Genomic DNA, 16,207 nt, shown 5'->3' on the forward strand with positions numbered 1-16,207 from the left:
CAAATTACGGTCAACACGGGTTGCTGTTACCTAGTATTGTCCAGAGTTATTATTCTATTTCTTTAAAATTCTTGTTCAACGATCCAACCGTATGGATGATGATACCTACTTATTTTAAAAATGTGTAATTTTTTTTTTAAAATTTAGATTTTATAGCATGTGTTTTTATATAGTCAAATTACAGTAACACGAGTTCCTATAACCAAGTCTGTCCCGAGTGGTGATTCTATTTTTTTTAAAATTCTTGTTCAACGATCCAACCATACGGATGATATTACCTACTAATTTTTAAGTTGTGTAATTTTTTTAAAAAAAATTAAATTTTGTATTATGTGTTTTTATAATAGTCAAATTACGGTCAACACGGGTTCCATGTAGATTCTTGTCCCCGAATGATTTCTATTTTTTTTTTTAAATTCTTGTTCGACAATTCAATTATACAAATAATTGTTCCGATTAATTTATCATTGTCGTGTTATTTTGAACATATATTTTACATTAGTTATACAATTTCTTATAATATTTAAAATTGTAAATATTTAATAAAAAACTAAAAAAATAATTAAATGATGTTGAGACACAGATCTGCACACTTTCCCAGGCCAAAAAATTGGGTGGGTATTTCCCCCTTAACAAAAATTCACTCTTTCTCTCTAAATCTGAGCTGATACTCGAAAATTAAATAATATTAAAATAATTTACAGAAAAGCAACAAGATATTTATCAAAATAATTAAGAAATTATGATTGTAAAGACTTATTAAGTCAAGGCCCAGCCCGTTAACAGACAAGCCCTAAAAATTTATCATTTTATATAAAACCCTAACAAACATAAATCATTAGCAGTGGCCGCCTCGTCTTCAACCCCTCTCTTTCACTCAGATCTTCAGACACCCTTCTCACCTCCACCATCCTCTCCTCCGCTCACCTTCTTATTATATTCTCCTACACATCTCGATCCGAGATGTGTAGAAACAATCGAGAATCAACAACCTAATCCATACAATACGTTTCTCGAACCGCCTTCGTATGCTGAAAGCAATATTTCGATCATTCGATGGAGAAGATAGCAACGGAGGAAGGTGGAGTCAAACGGTCATGATTTGTTCACAACTTCGACTTCACATTCCGGAGCGAAGTAATGTGCGAATCACGGTTTCGGATCCTCAGGAAGGAGCAAGACGTGTTGAATGGGAAGTTGCCGTTGGTGAGGACCACGGATGTGGCGTCGAGAATGTTGAAATGGGGCGGTGAAGTTGCCTTGGCAGTTGTTTGGGAGGGAGAGTTTGCAAGGGAGTGCATTGGATGTGAATGAGGTTGCGTTGCCTGCGAAAGGAGGGAGGGATTTGTTGAGGATTTTTAGGAGTTGAAGCAGTCGGTTACGAATGATTGGGGTGCGGTTAAGCCACCGGTTGTGGAGGAAGATAAGGAATTTTCAAGAGGGAAGGGTAAGTTGCAGGATTTCGAGAATCAGATTGGTATTGCTTCTCAGCAGGTCTATTGAACTCTTTTGATGTAAATTATAAATTTTGAGTGCTATGTTTGTCGGTTTATATAATTAGTAATGTTTCTCGATTCAAATATGTATTGATATTTGTCTGATAATGCTGATCTAGCGAGACCATTTTGAGTTGCGACATCTCAGACTTGATTAAGCTTAAATGTATGTTAATCAATTTCCTAGCTCCATACAATAAAGGAAATATCGATATTTGCCTCGGTGTTATATGTAAATTTGTAATATTTATTACTGTCATGTAGTTGATTTAGGTACTAATAATATGTATAATGAAATGGGACGTATGCTATTGACATGAAATTAAAGCTCAGCAAGAAATTGGGGAGATGATGGGGCAACCGGGGTTGGCTTTTGTCAAGCTAACGAAGTTTGAGGCGGATGAGGCAATGTTCAACTCTCAAAGGGTGAGATCTGCAGACATGAAAAATGTGGCTACTGAAGGGTTTTTAGCACATAAACACAGCGAAAATGTAAATTTACTCTTAAAAAGAACCGAAACCCTCCGCAGGATCCATGCGAAAAAATAATATTTAATTCGTAGTTCAGTATGTTTACCTTAAGAAGCTTTACGTTAATGGAAAGATGGAGGTCTTTAATAGCGATCCAAGAACGATGAACGGAGATCCTTAGTAGATGCTCCTCAAGTGTGAAGCACTCCACCGGTATCCACCAAGAAAACGATGTAATGAAGGAGGAGGAGATGGAGAGAATTAGGGTTTTGTCAATCTTTTTGGTTAAGGCCAAAAATAGGGTTTATAATAGTATATTTATAGGCAAAATTTTCAGCTGAAATTTTTCCATAAAATATTATTATTATTAACCCTTTATTATTCTCACTAATAATTAAAACACCTTTTAATTATTAATCCTTTTTCTAAATTCTTTAGAAATAATTCTCTCACTTGATTTAATTTCCAAAAATTAAATTCTTAATTAATAATATTAAGAATCTTTTCTTAATTAATTTATAATCAATTAAATCTTATTTAATCAATTATTAAATTTGCCAATTAATTATTTATTTTATAAATAATAATTATCAGCCATTATTAATTAATTCCTCCACCATTAAATCATTATCTTTTATGGTGTGACCCTATAGGTTCAATATTAAGCGTAGTAGAAATAAATAATAATAAAATTATTTTATCATTATTAATATAGATTCTCTAATTCATTAAATATGATTAATAAATTAATCATATTTATTCTACATCGTGAGGGATACTTCTCAGCATATCGCGACTATCCGGATAATACGAATTCACTGCTTAGAATACCAAGAACCTATTCAGTGAGTAGTTACCGTACAATTAATTCCTTCTACCTGCAATATCACGATTAAATACAAGGCATAAAACTTGTGTCAAGCCTATCTTATTTAATCACTTGCTTTCCCATTCACTATGCTTAGTTCTATTTAATGTAAATTAGAAACTCCTTTCTAATTTCATTCACTCTGGCCAGAGATTCCTGGATTAACATAAGTGGATCAGCATTGAACATTCTCTTCCTACACTGGAAGGGGTAGATCCTTTATTGATCATACCCTATCTTCATGTACAAATTCCTATACCCAGTAGAGCCCTTATAATTGTCCCTTGAGACTAAGAACTAAACCAAAGCATAGTTCAGTGTACACAAGATGACTATGATGACCTCAAGTCTAAGGATACTTGTACAACTATCACTATGTGAACAACTGCTGACACGTGAGTGAACTCCATTAGTTGTTCAGCTGTGTGAGTCATGTTCAGTGAACTTATTCTATAATAAGCACCTACATACTAGCTATAGTGTCACCAATAAATGTCTATGAGAACAGACATCCTTCATAATGAAGCAAGCATAGTATGTACCGCATCTTGGCGGATTATTAATTACCAGTTATAATTCTACGACCAGGAACTATTTAAGTTTAGAGTTATCATCTTTTAGGTCTCATTATTATGATCTCATCACAATCCATAAAAAGCTTTACTCTAAACTGTGGTATATCTTATTTAAACATTTAAATAGATAGAGCTCGCAATAAAAACAAAACAAGCCTTTTATTAATATCAATGAAATCAAAACATATTACATAAAAGTTATTCCTAAATCCTCATACAAGATTGGACTTAGGACATATATCTTTCAGCTACTGCTGCTGTCAAAGCTAACAGACTCTATCGGGAGTTGAATGCACAAACTGTCAAGCATCTGGTAAGTTACTGGATTGTTGTACTTTCCCAGACTTGAATTGCTAACTTTAATCATGATCCTTTATCTTTTCAAGCATCTTGTTCCACTCGAAGTGCTAGATATTTACAGATGCTCTATTCTTATACTGCAGGATAAGCTTCATGACTATCTTGGGGTGATGTTGGCAATTAACAATGCATTTTCTGACCGCGCGAATGCTTTGTTGACGGTGCAAACTCTTTTATCCGAACTGGCCTCCTTGAATGTAAGGATTGAAAATCTTGAAGCTGCTTCATCAAAGAATTTTTGTGGTGACAGGTCTAGAATTCGCAAAATAGATGAGTTGAAAGAAACTGTAAGAGTAACAGAGGAAGCTAAAACCTGTGCAGTCAGAGAATATGAACGGATCAAGGTAACATGTTCTTTCTTCTAGTGCATGTATTACCCGAACACTTCAGAAATTTTAGTGACACCAGTTATTCATAAATTCTTTAACTAGTTTTTGAGCTGAGATAATATATTCTTTAAGTAGTTTTTTCTTCATCCAATAACAATCATTATGAAAAACTGAATACAATAGGAGGGTCTTGCACTAAGAAAAATAGTTAATTGTGTGTGTCCTTAAGTGGATATTAGAACTTTTTCTTCAATTGCTTTATAAAGTAAATTTGCATAAGCTTTGCCCTTGCTTGAGTTATGCTGACAAATTAAACATAGAATAATTATTCATTCTGTTGAATTGGATCTTGATATTCTTATAATTGAGGACTTAATTTTTTACCAAATAAAATATAGTTAGCAGTACATAGTCACTCAGACTTATTGCTTAGTATGTAGCATAATAAGCAACGAAGAGTTAAGCACCTCAGATTTTTAGAAGCAAGCAAGAAAACATAATAGGATGAAGTATTTAGCAAAAATATACAAAGTAATTAACACAGAAGGAGCATAAATGTGCAACACTGAGTATATAATAGAAGCGAAGTCGGTCATGAGCAATGGGGTCACCAAAATCAATCCCAGTAATCATTATTTAGAAACACTGAATATAAGTTCTAGGGTCTTTTATTTGATTGTGGCTACCAGACTGTGGTGGTATGTTATGGATGTTACTGCTAGCGACATGGGAACGTAGAGTATATCCGTGCTGTCCCCTTAACCACTTTTCATGGTTCTATTCAATTAGATAACAAGGCAACCTGGGTTACATGAAGCTTCCTATCTATACTATGACATTATTGTTAATTCTTATTCTAAACTGTATATTTGTGTTGTATTTGCAGTGCTTACCTATTACCATCGACGTCGGCACAAATAACCAAAAGTTGTTGGATGATGAGTTCATTATTGGTCTCAAACAAAAGAGGGCAACTGGGCAGGTACTTTTTATCTTCCTTTCTGTAATTCATAGATATAATTACTTGCGGTCTACAACTAAAAACTAATTTTGTATGCATTTACCTGCATCAAGGAATTTGCCGAGCTTCTGGCGGAGTTTATGTCTACTGTTAAGCAGAACTATGGAGAGAAAATCATCATACAGGCTTGTTTGCAGTTTCAAACATTTAAGTAGATAATGGATTTTTATATGTTATAAATTCTAATCATTTGACATTGATTCTCAGTTTGAAGATCAATCTTATGGTTGATTAATAGTGATTTATAACTTTTCAGGGTCAACCTCACAGTTATCACGAGTTGATCGGGAATCCGCACCATATTGAACGCCTAGCACCAGATGAAGTGGCCATGCAGATGAAGTGGCCATGCTTGTGGTAGGTTGAGTGTTTTTGTAAAGTATATGCACTAAAATGTGTAAACTTTATGTCCTCTTATTACTTCTGTAAAGGCTTACCTAATGTTGTTTTATAATTTAAAAGACAAGTTTGAAAGCCCTGTCTGGAGCAGTTTCTTACATAGATTCTGATCACCACAAAATGCTTCTTTCTTCTATAAGTAATAGTGCATTAATATTTTTGCTCATTTCTTTTTCCATTATTTTTTTCGGATTTTAGTTTTTTGGTTGTTAAAGAAAGTTTGTTACCTTCAGATAAGTGGCATGAGCTTGTGGAACTATGGTCCAGATGTGATGGATGTATTGGTTGAGTTGGTTGTTGCTTTGATATGTAATGCTACTCACTATACAATAATGATTATCATTGCTTGTTCTTATCAAGGATTAGTTTTGCTTTTACTACATTGTAGGCTGCAGTGAGCGGAAAATACCTCCATCTATGCTTAGATATGCTTGTAAGAAATTTTGTGCCGCCTTTATCTTTCCTTAGGCTATTACAGTAGCCACGTGGTCTTGCAAAAAAAGAGCAAATTCTTTGTCCTGTGCATGCTGCTTTAAAGGAAATTGCTGATTTAGTTCCCCTCGCACCACTGAGATTGGAAAAAGTAATCAAGGAGAGGATGCCCTACAGATCCTCAAAGCAACCTTGGATTGTAAGTTTACTTCATCTGCTTCTCGTCTTTTTGGGGACATGCTTCTCTGTAACCTTGGCTGGAAGTACATTTTTTATGCATGTCTATGTAGACTATATAGCACATTATCGATTTGTTAAATATAAATTTAGAATGAATTTTTTTTGGTCTAGTTGCAAGTTGTTTCAAGTAATTTCGTTAAAGGAAATGTCGGGGCCTATATTGACTCCAAAAAAAATTACCTTTTGAGTCCAGTTGCTTTTATGGTTGTATTTAGCTCTTTGTTTTAGTCTCTCTTGGCAGATAAATCATAAATCTTTTACGCTTTGTACACTATCTGTTTTGCGTTTTTTTTGGGGCAAATGCTCAATCTGTTCCTAGGCAGAAGTACATTTTTTTATGCATGTATTTACAGCCCATAGCTCGTAATAAATTCTAAAAATGAAATTATTGACTTTATTGGTTGGGTTTAATTGCGTTGTGTTAAATAAGTAGTAAATTAATAATGGAAAGTTTAAGGCCCAAATCAATACCATAATATTGAGTGATTGACCTCTTAAGTCCAACTGCTTTCATTACTTAAGTTTAAGGCCCAAATCTTGTTATTCTTATTCTATTAATTTTTATTTTCTAGGCTAAAGCTCCATTTAGCTTCCTTGCATCAACATCGCCTTAGGGTCTATTTTTAAAAGGTTTTTATTCGAAGATGTACCACGGTTTCCAGTGATCAAGAGGAAAACGGTACTACAGTCATTCAAGGCACTCAAGGCGCAACTTCTTAGTGACTTAGTTCTTTGGTATCTTTGTTCATTTTGGTATCTTTGTTCATTTGAAGAAAGATTTGATGTACTTTTGGTGTTTTAAATTTAGAATTGGGCGTATGTATTTTAGTATTTTTTGTATATTTAAAACTTGTTGAATTCCTGATATGGTTGTTTTTGTTCGATGCCACTTATGGCAGGTATCATGTAAAAACAGACAAATTATAGCCAAATTTTTATGTTTTCTAGTGTTGCATATTCCATAGTATGATGTTGCATATTGCTTTTCACTGTATTACATTTGATTATAATATTGTTGCAATTTAAAAATGGTGTTGCATAATGTGGTATATACTGTTGCAATTGAATGAAAATAGTGTTGCATATGCATCAAAATGGTGTTGCATAAATAATATGGGCCCCCACATATGATGTGGAAAAAGGGGCCCACTGGTGACGTGACATTGCGGGCCCCCACATGCTGACGTGGCAGGATGAGACCCAGCTGACGTGGCGTGCTGACGTGGCATGCTGATGTGACTCTGGGGACCCCCTGTTGCTGACATGGCATCTGATGTGTCAGTTGCCACGTAGGACCAAGTGTACTATCCTGTCAGGTCTAATGCAACACATTCTGTTGTTGCCAATAGGTGATTTACTGTTGCAAAATCCACCTGATGCATTACTTTCAAGTTTTGCACAAAATATTGCATTAGGTGTCTACGACCACTTCCACATTGGCAACCCCCCTCTGGTGTTGCCTATTACCTTATGCAACACCATTTGGGCCTTATGCAACTGTATAGTAGGGGTTGCCTATGTGAACTTATGGCGTAGTGATTACTCTAATGACTAAAATTCAGGTATGTACAAATAAGTTATAGAATAACGTGAAAATCTTTTATGTACGGTAGAAATACGAGTAATAACCTTTTAACATAATGAGTATAACTTTTGTTTGAATGTACTTGAATTGGCCAATACTTTCATTCTTGAATGCTATAAAATGCTAATGAATTTGTTTTCCTACCTGCTAATGGAGAGTTTGAACTTGTGTACATTGTATGTGACTTTCTCTTATTTACAAAGCCTTTTTTGCTAATCCGGTTTACTTTATGAGATTAAATTGTAACAAAAGTGTAGGGTTAAATTCACACTGTAATCATACGTTTTTACAAGTTAGCAACCATTTTCCTATGACCAAATCTTTAAAAAATAAAAAATTTACATAATTAATTATCTTTTACTTTGACATTAATTTGTTGCTTTGCAAAAGCTCCCATTATGAAACAAGGTTCGATTTTCAATTTGGATAACAGTGAGAATAAATGAGTTGTGTTACCCACTTCTCTTCTAGCAGATCTGCATAACATCCCAAATTATGTACATGTTGCAACAAAGAAGGCAATGTCTTATGTTCCCTAACCCCTTACAAATACGCCTATATTCTAATTATTTATGATTTATTGCAGGACTTTCATTTTGGGTTGGAGAAATTTAAACAGGTTTGCTATCCATTCGAGCATCTCAAGGATAATGAGACACCAGAATTTTGGAAAATAACGAGATCGCAAGTTGGTAGAGTTCTTTTCTAAAAAAAATGATGAAGTCAGAAAGTATGAGCTTTTAGGTCTGAAATGCTTCTTTGGCGTAGGTACTCATAATAATCCATCTAATAATCCATCTAGCCCTTAAGTGCATTGGTTTTTGAGTTGCTGATTGATATGGTTGTGTACATTGACCATGATAATTTTGACAAAGAAATGCGGTGTATATTTTTATGATGTTTATGAGTTTCTTTCAAGATTTAATTTGATAGTATATATAAAATTGTAGCCTGGGCATTAAAGAGGAGATGTAAGTCCCCATCTATAACTACTTTTTAATTTCACAAGTTATTGATGTACATGGTTGTTCCAATATATTCTAGATAATTGAATTACATGGATGACTTACATGGATGACTTACATGGATGACTGACTAAATTTCAAATTAATTGTTTTATGCTAAAAAAAACTGGGAAGTAATATTAGTCATCTCAATTTCAATATAAGATTTTTATATATTAAATAATTTTTTTTAGCAAAACACATGCTCAGATCCAGTCATTTTTTATTATTTTAATATTAAAGTATGATCAATTTTTTCTTTGTCTACAATCATGTTGGTATTGCTATTTGCAAAACAAAATTAATTCTAAAAATGTGCACATATGGATTATATATGGAGTTCTAGCTTCTCTTATTACACCTGGATGATGCAAAATGTTTATTGTAATTTAAGTACTAAATTTATTCAACATTTATTTAGATAGGTTAAATTATACGTGCTTGATAAATTATATTTAGAGTAATGAAAGAGTAAACATATATATGAAAATGATGTATGCATAATCTTATTATAAGTAGTATTTTTTTTGAAAGGATAAAGAAATGTTAGTTGGAAAAAAGATGTCACATTGGAACATCTGACAAAAAAAAGTATAAAATTAAAATATAAAGTACCATTGTACCACTTCTAATGTGTATAACTCCTTAAAATTTTAGGTACACTCATCAACTCTCCAATTATATGTTATATTTTTATAACATTATTTTTAGCGACTCTTTTAGTTTTAGGAATCTTAATTTTCAACAAAATTGCTGTAAATAATATTTTTTATTTTTATTTTTATTTTTAAATAGTTTCTGTGAACTGGGCGGGTATATTTACCTAGTTACATTATGAACAATTTGTACATTCTCGTCTTTTTTCTATATTCTTCCCTCTTACAATTACAAGTTACAACCTTTCTTTTGTATTGAAGTTTGTTAACAAATATATTGTTTGTATTCCCTTCAACCAAATAGAACAATAGTGTATGAACTGTGTGGTGTCTAGCAGTTATACAATAGCCGTTTCGGTTCAGGGAATGTTGAGTTATTTTCAAAGAGAATTCACGTTTAGGACTTTATTTCATAAGACAAGCAAGCTATATTCTAAGACAGTTGAGAGCTTCTCATTTTCATTCATGACAGAAATAGTGGCATTTTGCTTTTGCCTACAATGTCAAAGGGAAGATAGCTTTAACCTGTCCCGGCCAAAATAAACGAAATGTAGTGTTATATATTTAAACACACAGACCACACAGACATGGAGAGGGAGGGAGGGAGGGAGAATAGTTTGTACTTTGTGATAACTCAGATGCCTAAATTAGGTTATTTTTAAACTGTTGGCTAGACAGTTGTCTACCAGCTCTGTAAAAACTTCTTGCCCTATGTACTGTATGTTAACATAATGTAAAATATATTATACATATGTCATACATTAAATAACTTTATGCAGCAATTTTTAGCATTATAACAGTTTAATATGCAATTTTTTTGGTTGTTATATATGCCATTTTAACTTCAATTTTCAATGTTTTCAGTCTAGTACCAAGCACACAGATAGTTTCTTCGAGCATATAGACAATTGTACCGGTATGTATGATCAGTGTTAAAATTTTATGCAGAGCCTGCTGCATAATAAACAATCAACAGCTCAATGTCTTTCTTTTTAGCTTCCAGTTGTAGAAACTTGAAGTTCATATCAACAAATTGCACAATTTAAACTAGAGATTTTTCTTCCCATCTACTCGTTAGCCGCCAATTTTGTTTTTATAAGGTTGATGATGCGCACACAGCAATATGTGAATGAAGATTCTAGTGTATTTGCGCAAACTGGAAAAATAGAAGACAGAGATAGGTAGGAAAAGATGCACAGGTCTTGATGTCTCAAATGTAACTGCTATTTTACATGCTTGAGACCGAAAGTTTGATGCAAATAAACGAATTTTTGTTTCTTGACATCTCAAGTCCTCAATAGATGGTTTTAGTTTAGAAAATCTCAACATATTGTTTATAAATCATAAAGAAATTTAATAATGGTAATAATATTTTATGTACTATATCTAATCTTTTTAATCTTTGAACATAACAATATTTTTTCAAGATCTCAATCATCAGAGTTCACAGAGAGCGTTGATCAATAGTGACATTCAATGAGTTCATGCCTGTAATTCAAGAAGATGAGTAAAGAAAATAAAAAAATACGTAAAAGGAGAAAACTAAACACCAAAATATCATCAGCTAACCACATGAATCTGGATAGGGCATTTTATGATTGTTTATCATGTATTATTTTGCAACTTGGAGATATAATTGTTCTACAAAAAATATTGTTAACATCATAGCTAAAATTAAAAGGTTTCTGAGATCTATAAGAGAATTCTTAATTTCCCTTGTATAAAGAAAGGAAAGAGCTAGCAAATATCAGCTAACGATCAAGATGTGAGGAACCTGCAACATCACCAACGGCTTCTGCATTTGGCCCGCATCCCATCGATAGCTTTTGAAACAAATCTTGTAAATTTTTTAAGGTTATTGGGCGTGCCTGCATAATATGTATAGAAAATTAGATATTAGATAAGAACATTTAAGATACATTAGTGTGCGTACTTGTGACTCTGTCCTCGCGACAAAAACTCATGTAAAAAATTATGTAATATTCAAAACGAGGAGTCGTGTATCTAGAAGTATTGATGTCGGTTTTGTTGTGCAACTAGAGATGCCCATAGAAGTTGCTGAGGCATACAAAATTGCAAATACTGTGTGCCTCCAGTATTTATGCGTAATATAGATACTTTTTTTTATAAACTTGGATTTTGGTAGTGAAATTTGCTGTTTTGTGCCACAATAGAGTCCACATTTTTACATGTATATAAGAGATCATCTGGATGGACTTACACGAAGGGCTTCAATGTATGGGGCAGTCGTCAGTATTGGCGGAATGAAGCTTCTCAAGAGGAGACTACCCCTGCTGCATTCGAATCACATCAAATTATGTTTGTTAAGTACAACAACCAGACCGCCCCAAGGGACATAAAACCACTCTCAAGCTATCCGGTGCTTGGTCAGAGACATTTTTTACACAAGTTCTAAATCAATAATACAATAACTATAGGAACGATATAAGAATAGAAACACACAACAGCTTGGAAGATATGCTTACAAAGGTTGCTGGCTAACCTTGGATCATCGGACAGTATGACATAACATTGAATAATATTCTTCAAAACTGTAGTAGACGGTTCATCCTGCATCTTTTCAATTACGTCATTAAAAACCTTCATGATTGCACACAACCGGTTTGCAGGCTCACAGCAATACTGTAGTCCCTGCTCTTGCATCATTATTCTTGACATTATCCAAGATGCAGTCTGTATAGCCATATACAAGTGTTCAGAGTGAGTTTAAAGAGCCAATTAACTATGGGTGTCGATCTATTTATATTTTGATGGTGTACCGGAATTGTTTCAGAATTATTTGCTCAGGTTCTTACTAGGACGATCAAGTCTATGCCATGCAATATAAACCTTATGATTTATATATGGCTGGGTAAGAATGTTCATCTAACACCAAAATATTAGATGTTCATCAAGTCGACTTGATATGTATTAATACGAAACATGGAGTATTAACTAAAAATCCCTTTTTCAATAAACACCTAGCAGAAACACTAGAAAGGGATATTAATTTGAAATTTTTAGTAACCAGATTTTATACTCTGTACTGTCTTACATTACATGTAAGGTGATATATAGCAGTAAAAAATACTTGGAAGCCAAAGAATGTTGAGTTCAAATTTTAATGGACACTTACTGATTGTGAAAGTTCGTTTCCATATTCTATGGATTTTAGACACAAAGGGAAGAGTCCTGATTCAAGCAAACAGTGAACAGCAACCTTTGTCGAAGGGTCGCCTACCTGCATAGTAGAGAAGATTCAGATGATATTTGGAGTAGAACCTTATAGGCATATCAGATCATATTAAAGCAAATTGATATGCAATCTGGTAAGAAATAATGGACATTTTCTTCAACTATTGTTCTGATTAAGCTAATTCATCTCAACATTGCATTCAATTCAGAGCTGAAACTTGAAAGGGCGGGTAGCAACTAGCAATGAGAAAATACTTCCATGCAAGGTTACTGGTGCTTAGCTGTTTTAATAATTCAAATGGCTAAATGTATAAAAAATTGAAGGTATCATGTATTGATTTAGAGTGGAATTCTACCTCCTTCAGAAGACCACCAATGACCCCCAAGCTCATTAGCCTTAGGTACTGGAATGGCTTGCTCGTTTCTTCAGTCTCCAAGAAAGGGTACAAGTAACAATGTATCTGAACTGCAAGGACAGAAGTAAGTTAATACAAGTCTGTCTACGATTAACCTTATCTAGCTCCTTAATTATCCTATTAAAATCAGTTAATAACAATATTTGAATAAGTTATGCAAAATCCTCATCCCAGAATTTATGTAACAAACTTGTAACTTCAACTGAATCCTTGATTTCACCTCAGTGTCCTGTTTCTTTGGTGTTCACATAAACAAATCATACCAGCTTGAAATAAAAAGTGAATGCATTTATATATCAAAACACGTCAAGTTCGACAATATCTTGTGTGGTCTTTAAGTAGCAATATCAGACATCAAGAAATCAGCAAAAGTTATAGAATGAAATTAGCTTATATCATTTGGTGAGAAGAAGCTATAACTGTGGATACATCCAACTATGTTGAAGAAGACTAATGTAAATACTGAATACATTAGCAGAAACAAGTCACATAGCTTTCAGAAAGTTCAGAAAAATACCATTAAGGAATTGCATCTTGGTTTGAGGGTGAGTGGCCAAGCACTGCATTCAATAGAAAATACACTTTGATATTAGAGTTGCATACATAATTTTTAAGTACATAGAGGACCAGCTATGGCTCCTGCATAAGTAAAAATAAATTTGATGTATATAGATAATAAATTTGATAAATAAAAATAAATTTGATAAGAAAAAAGTTTGAAAATTAGGAAATCGAACATATAAAGCAAATACATTACAAAGTTAATACCACTAGAAAAGGAAATTAAAGGAGCGGAAATGACCTCAAACAAAACAAGTACATCACAAACTTTACTTGAATCTTTCATAGTAAGTTTCTCAGGTGTTAATGACTTGTATATAGATAATACTTCCTGCAATAAAGAAGATAATTCCATTAATCACCATCTGTAAAGCACAACATTCTTATTTGAATAGATAGAATAGCCAATACAAACCACAAGGCTGAGCTTGTCAAACAAAGTAGTAAATCATTTAAATGATTCCAATGACCATCATGTGCGGATTTCATAAATTTTATCAAGTTCTGATTCAGATGTGATGCAACTTGATCTTAAGGGTAGGACTTCTCTAAGACGTGTGACATAAAAGTTGCAGAACTTCCTTACAATGCCTATTTTCCAGATTTTTGGGTTTCAAAATTTCAAATTTCCAAAATATTTGAGATCTCCGCAAATCTTCTCATTAGTTCAATGAAAGATTTCTTCGGCAACTGACAAGCAAAGATACGGGTGCAGAAGTGCTGGGGTGCGTGGACAAAAATCTAATAAATAAATATAATAATATGGGAATTCGGGTGCGGGGGACACGACATATAGAAATATAGATTTTCTCTAGATTTGATGTTACATATATTCAATCTGGTTAAAAAACCACAAACTATAAGCAAATTTAATCAAATGCATAACTTATTGATCTAAAACACAAAATACAGGTAAAATATTTTGATTTATGCAAAAATGAACACTAGCATAATACGTTTGTATTTACTAACAAAAACTGATACTTAATTTTACGAAAATAGGCGGTTAACAGAAATTTTGATTACAAATTGTGGGGAAAGAATCAAAATTAGGATTCAGGATGAATCCCCTATCCGATGAGGGGACGTGCATGTCATAGTATCGGACACAAGGATCAAGGGATTCACAAACAAGTATAATCATTTCAAAAGACAAGAAAGAATAAGGATCATTAATCACGAAATATTGATTAAATACTATATAACTGGGGGACACTCGACTTGAGAAGATCAAATATAACAATGTAACCTAGATACTGCCATTTTGGTTTAGTAGTCCACTTCACTATTAAGATGTGAGGAAGAAACTCAAATCAAAACAGGGAACTTTTATTGTTAATGTTAACCAAAATTAGAAGTTAATAAAAGAATTCACGACATGATATAAATTTAAGCAAGCTATTAAAACAAATACATTTAGTTTGATCAATGCAAAGCATTTGGTAGACCCAAGTCATTGTGCATACCGATAGGAGTAAGAAAACCGTACTGATTGACCCCCAAATGTGGAGGGCCAAATCTTGAATTCTTCCCTGTTTCTGTATTGATAAATCACATGTTAGAAATGAAATATACTATATCACCCAATAGACATTAGAACATAGATTGTAAATAATTTGACTCTGCAGGCTGGACTGCACTTTAAACTTCTAACAAACAAACTTAAATGATACTATACAGTCATTTAGGCGAGTCAAGATCATCATTTCTCTGCACATACTTATTGTTCTAAATAAAATATAAAACTACAAAATATCGAAAGAATCCACGTAAAAGTGACATTTGGTGCATACAAAGATATATATTTGCACATTCCGATTGAAGAGATACTTTCATAAATCAGACTGATTACAAATAAATATCGATCTATGTTTGTGTATGAACCACATAAAGAATGAAATCAAACGAATGAGTATATCTGGTTTACATAATCCCTGGTCGATTAAACCACACTTTATGAAAATGAAATGACCAGCATAGACATCATAAAATCATGACAAGGCCACAATTTAACTTGTATTTCAACATATGAATGCATAATTTAAACTCTTTAAAAACTCAGATCTATTGTCAATTACTTCTAATCAAGACACACAAATATAAAAGTTAACTCTAATCATAATTAATCATCAATCATTTCTAACCAGCCACGTTAAACAAGCTTAAACACAAAAAATGCATCCAATCATGTATTAAAAACATCATTTATGAATTTACAATTACAGATCAATTTATTTCCACCTAACAACATACAAAAACAAACAAAAATGTACATAAAACAAACAAAAATCTTCATAAATGAAGAAAAATAATGGACCTTAATCTGAGTAAGAGATGAAATGGCCTTTTCGCGATGCTCAGGTTCTCGAAGCAACACAACCAAGTCCTCTACACTAGCAGAAGGCCAATCAATAGCTTTGCTAGCACCATCACAGGGACCATTGTTGTTAGCAGGTGCACCACCATTCGACATAACACTGTTGTCACCTTGTATCGGATCAGGATAAAGAGAGTCAGGGAGATTCAACATTGTTTCAGACAAAAACCCTAGATATGAACTGAACAAGATGGCTGCTGCTGTTATGTTGTGTAGGAAAAG

At 33.2% G+C, this 16,207-nt stretch overlaps 1 protein-coding gene across 1 annotated transcript; it reads right to left on the reverse strand.

Annotated features, from left to right (window-relative positions):
- Positions 1 to 11,187: 11,187 nt before the first annotated feature.
- On the reverse strand, positions 11,188 to 16,138 carry LOC141699828 (uncharacterized). The gene is made up of 6 exons (XM_074503648.1): positions 15,926 to 16,138; positions 13,850 to 13,939; positions 12,573 to 12,677; positions 11,940 to 12,130; positions 11,658 to 11,730; positions 11,188 to 11,304 (listed from the first exon to the last, which is right to left on the reverse strand). Exons 1-6 carry the CDS (start codon positions 16,136 to 16,138, stop codon positions 11,188 to 11,190), a joined length of 789 nt encoding a protein of 262 aa, XP_074359749.1.
- Between the last annotated feature and the right edge of the window lie 69 nt (positions 16,139 to 16,207).

Source organism: Apium graveolens, unplaced genomic scaffold (genome assembly GCF_009905375.1).
Source record: "Apium graveolens cultivar Ventura unplaced genomic scaffold, ASM990537v1 ctg1394, whole genome shotgun sequence".
Lineage (NCBI taxonomy): Eukaryota > Viridiplantae > Streptophyta > Magnoliopsida > Apiales > Apiaceae > Apium > Apium graveolens.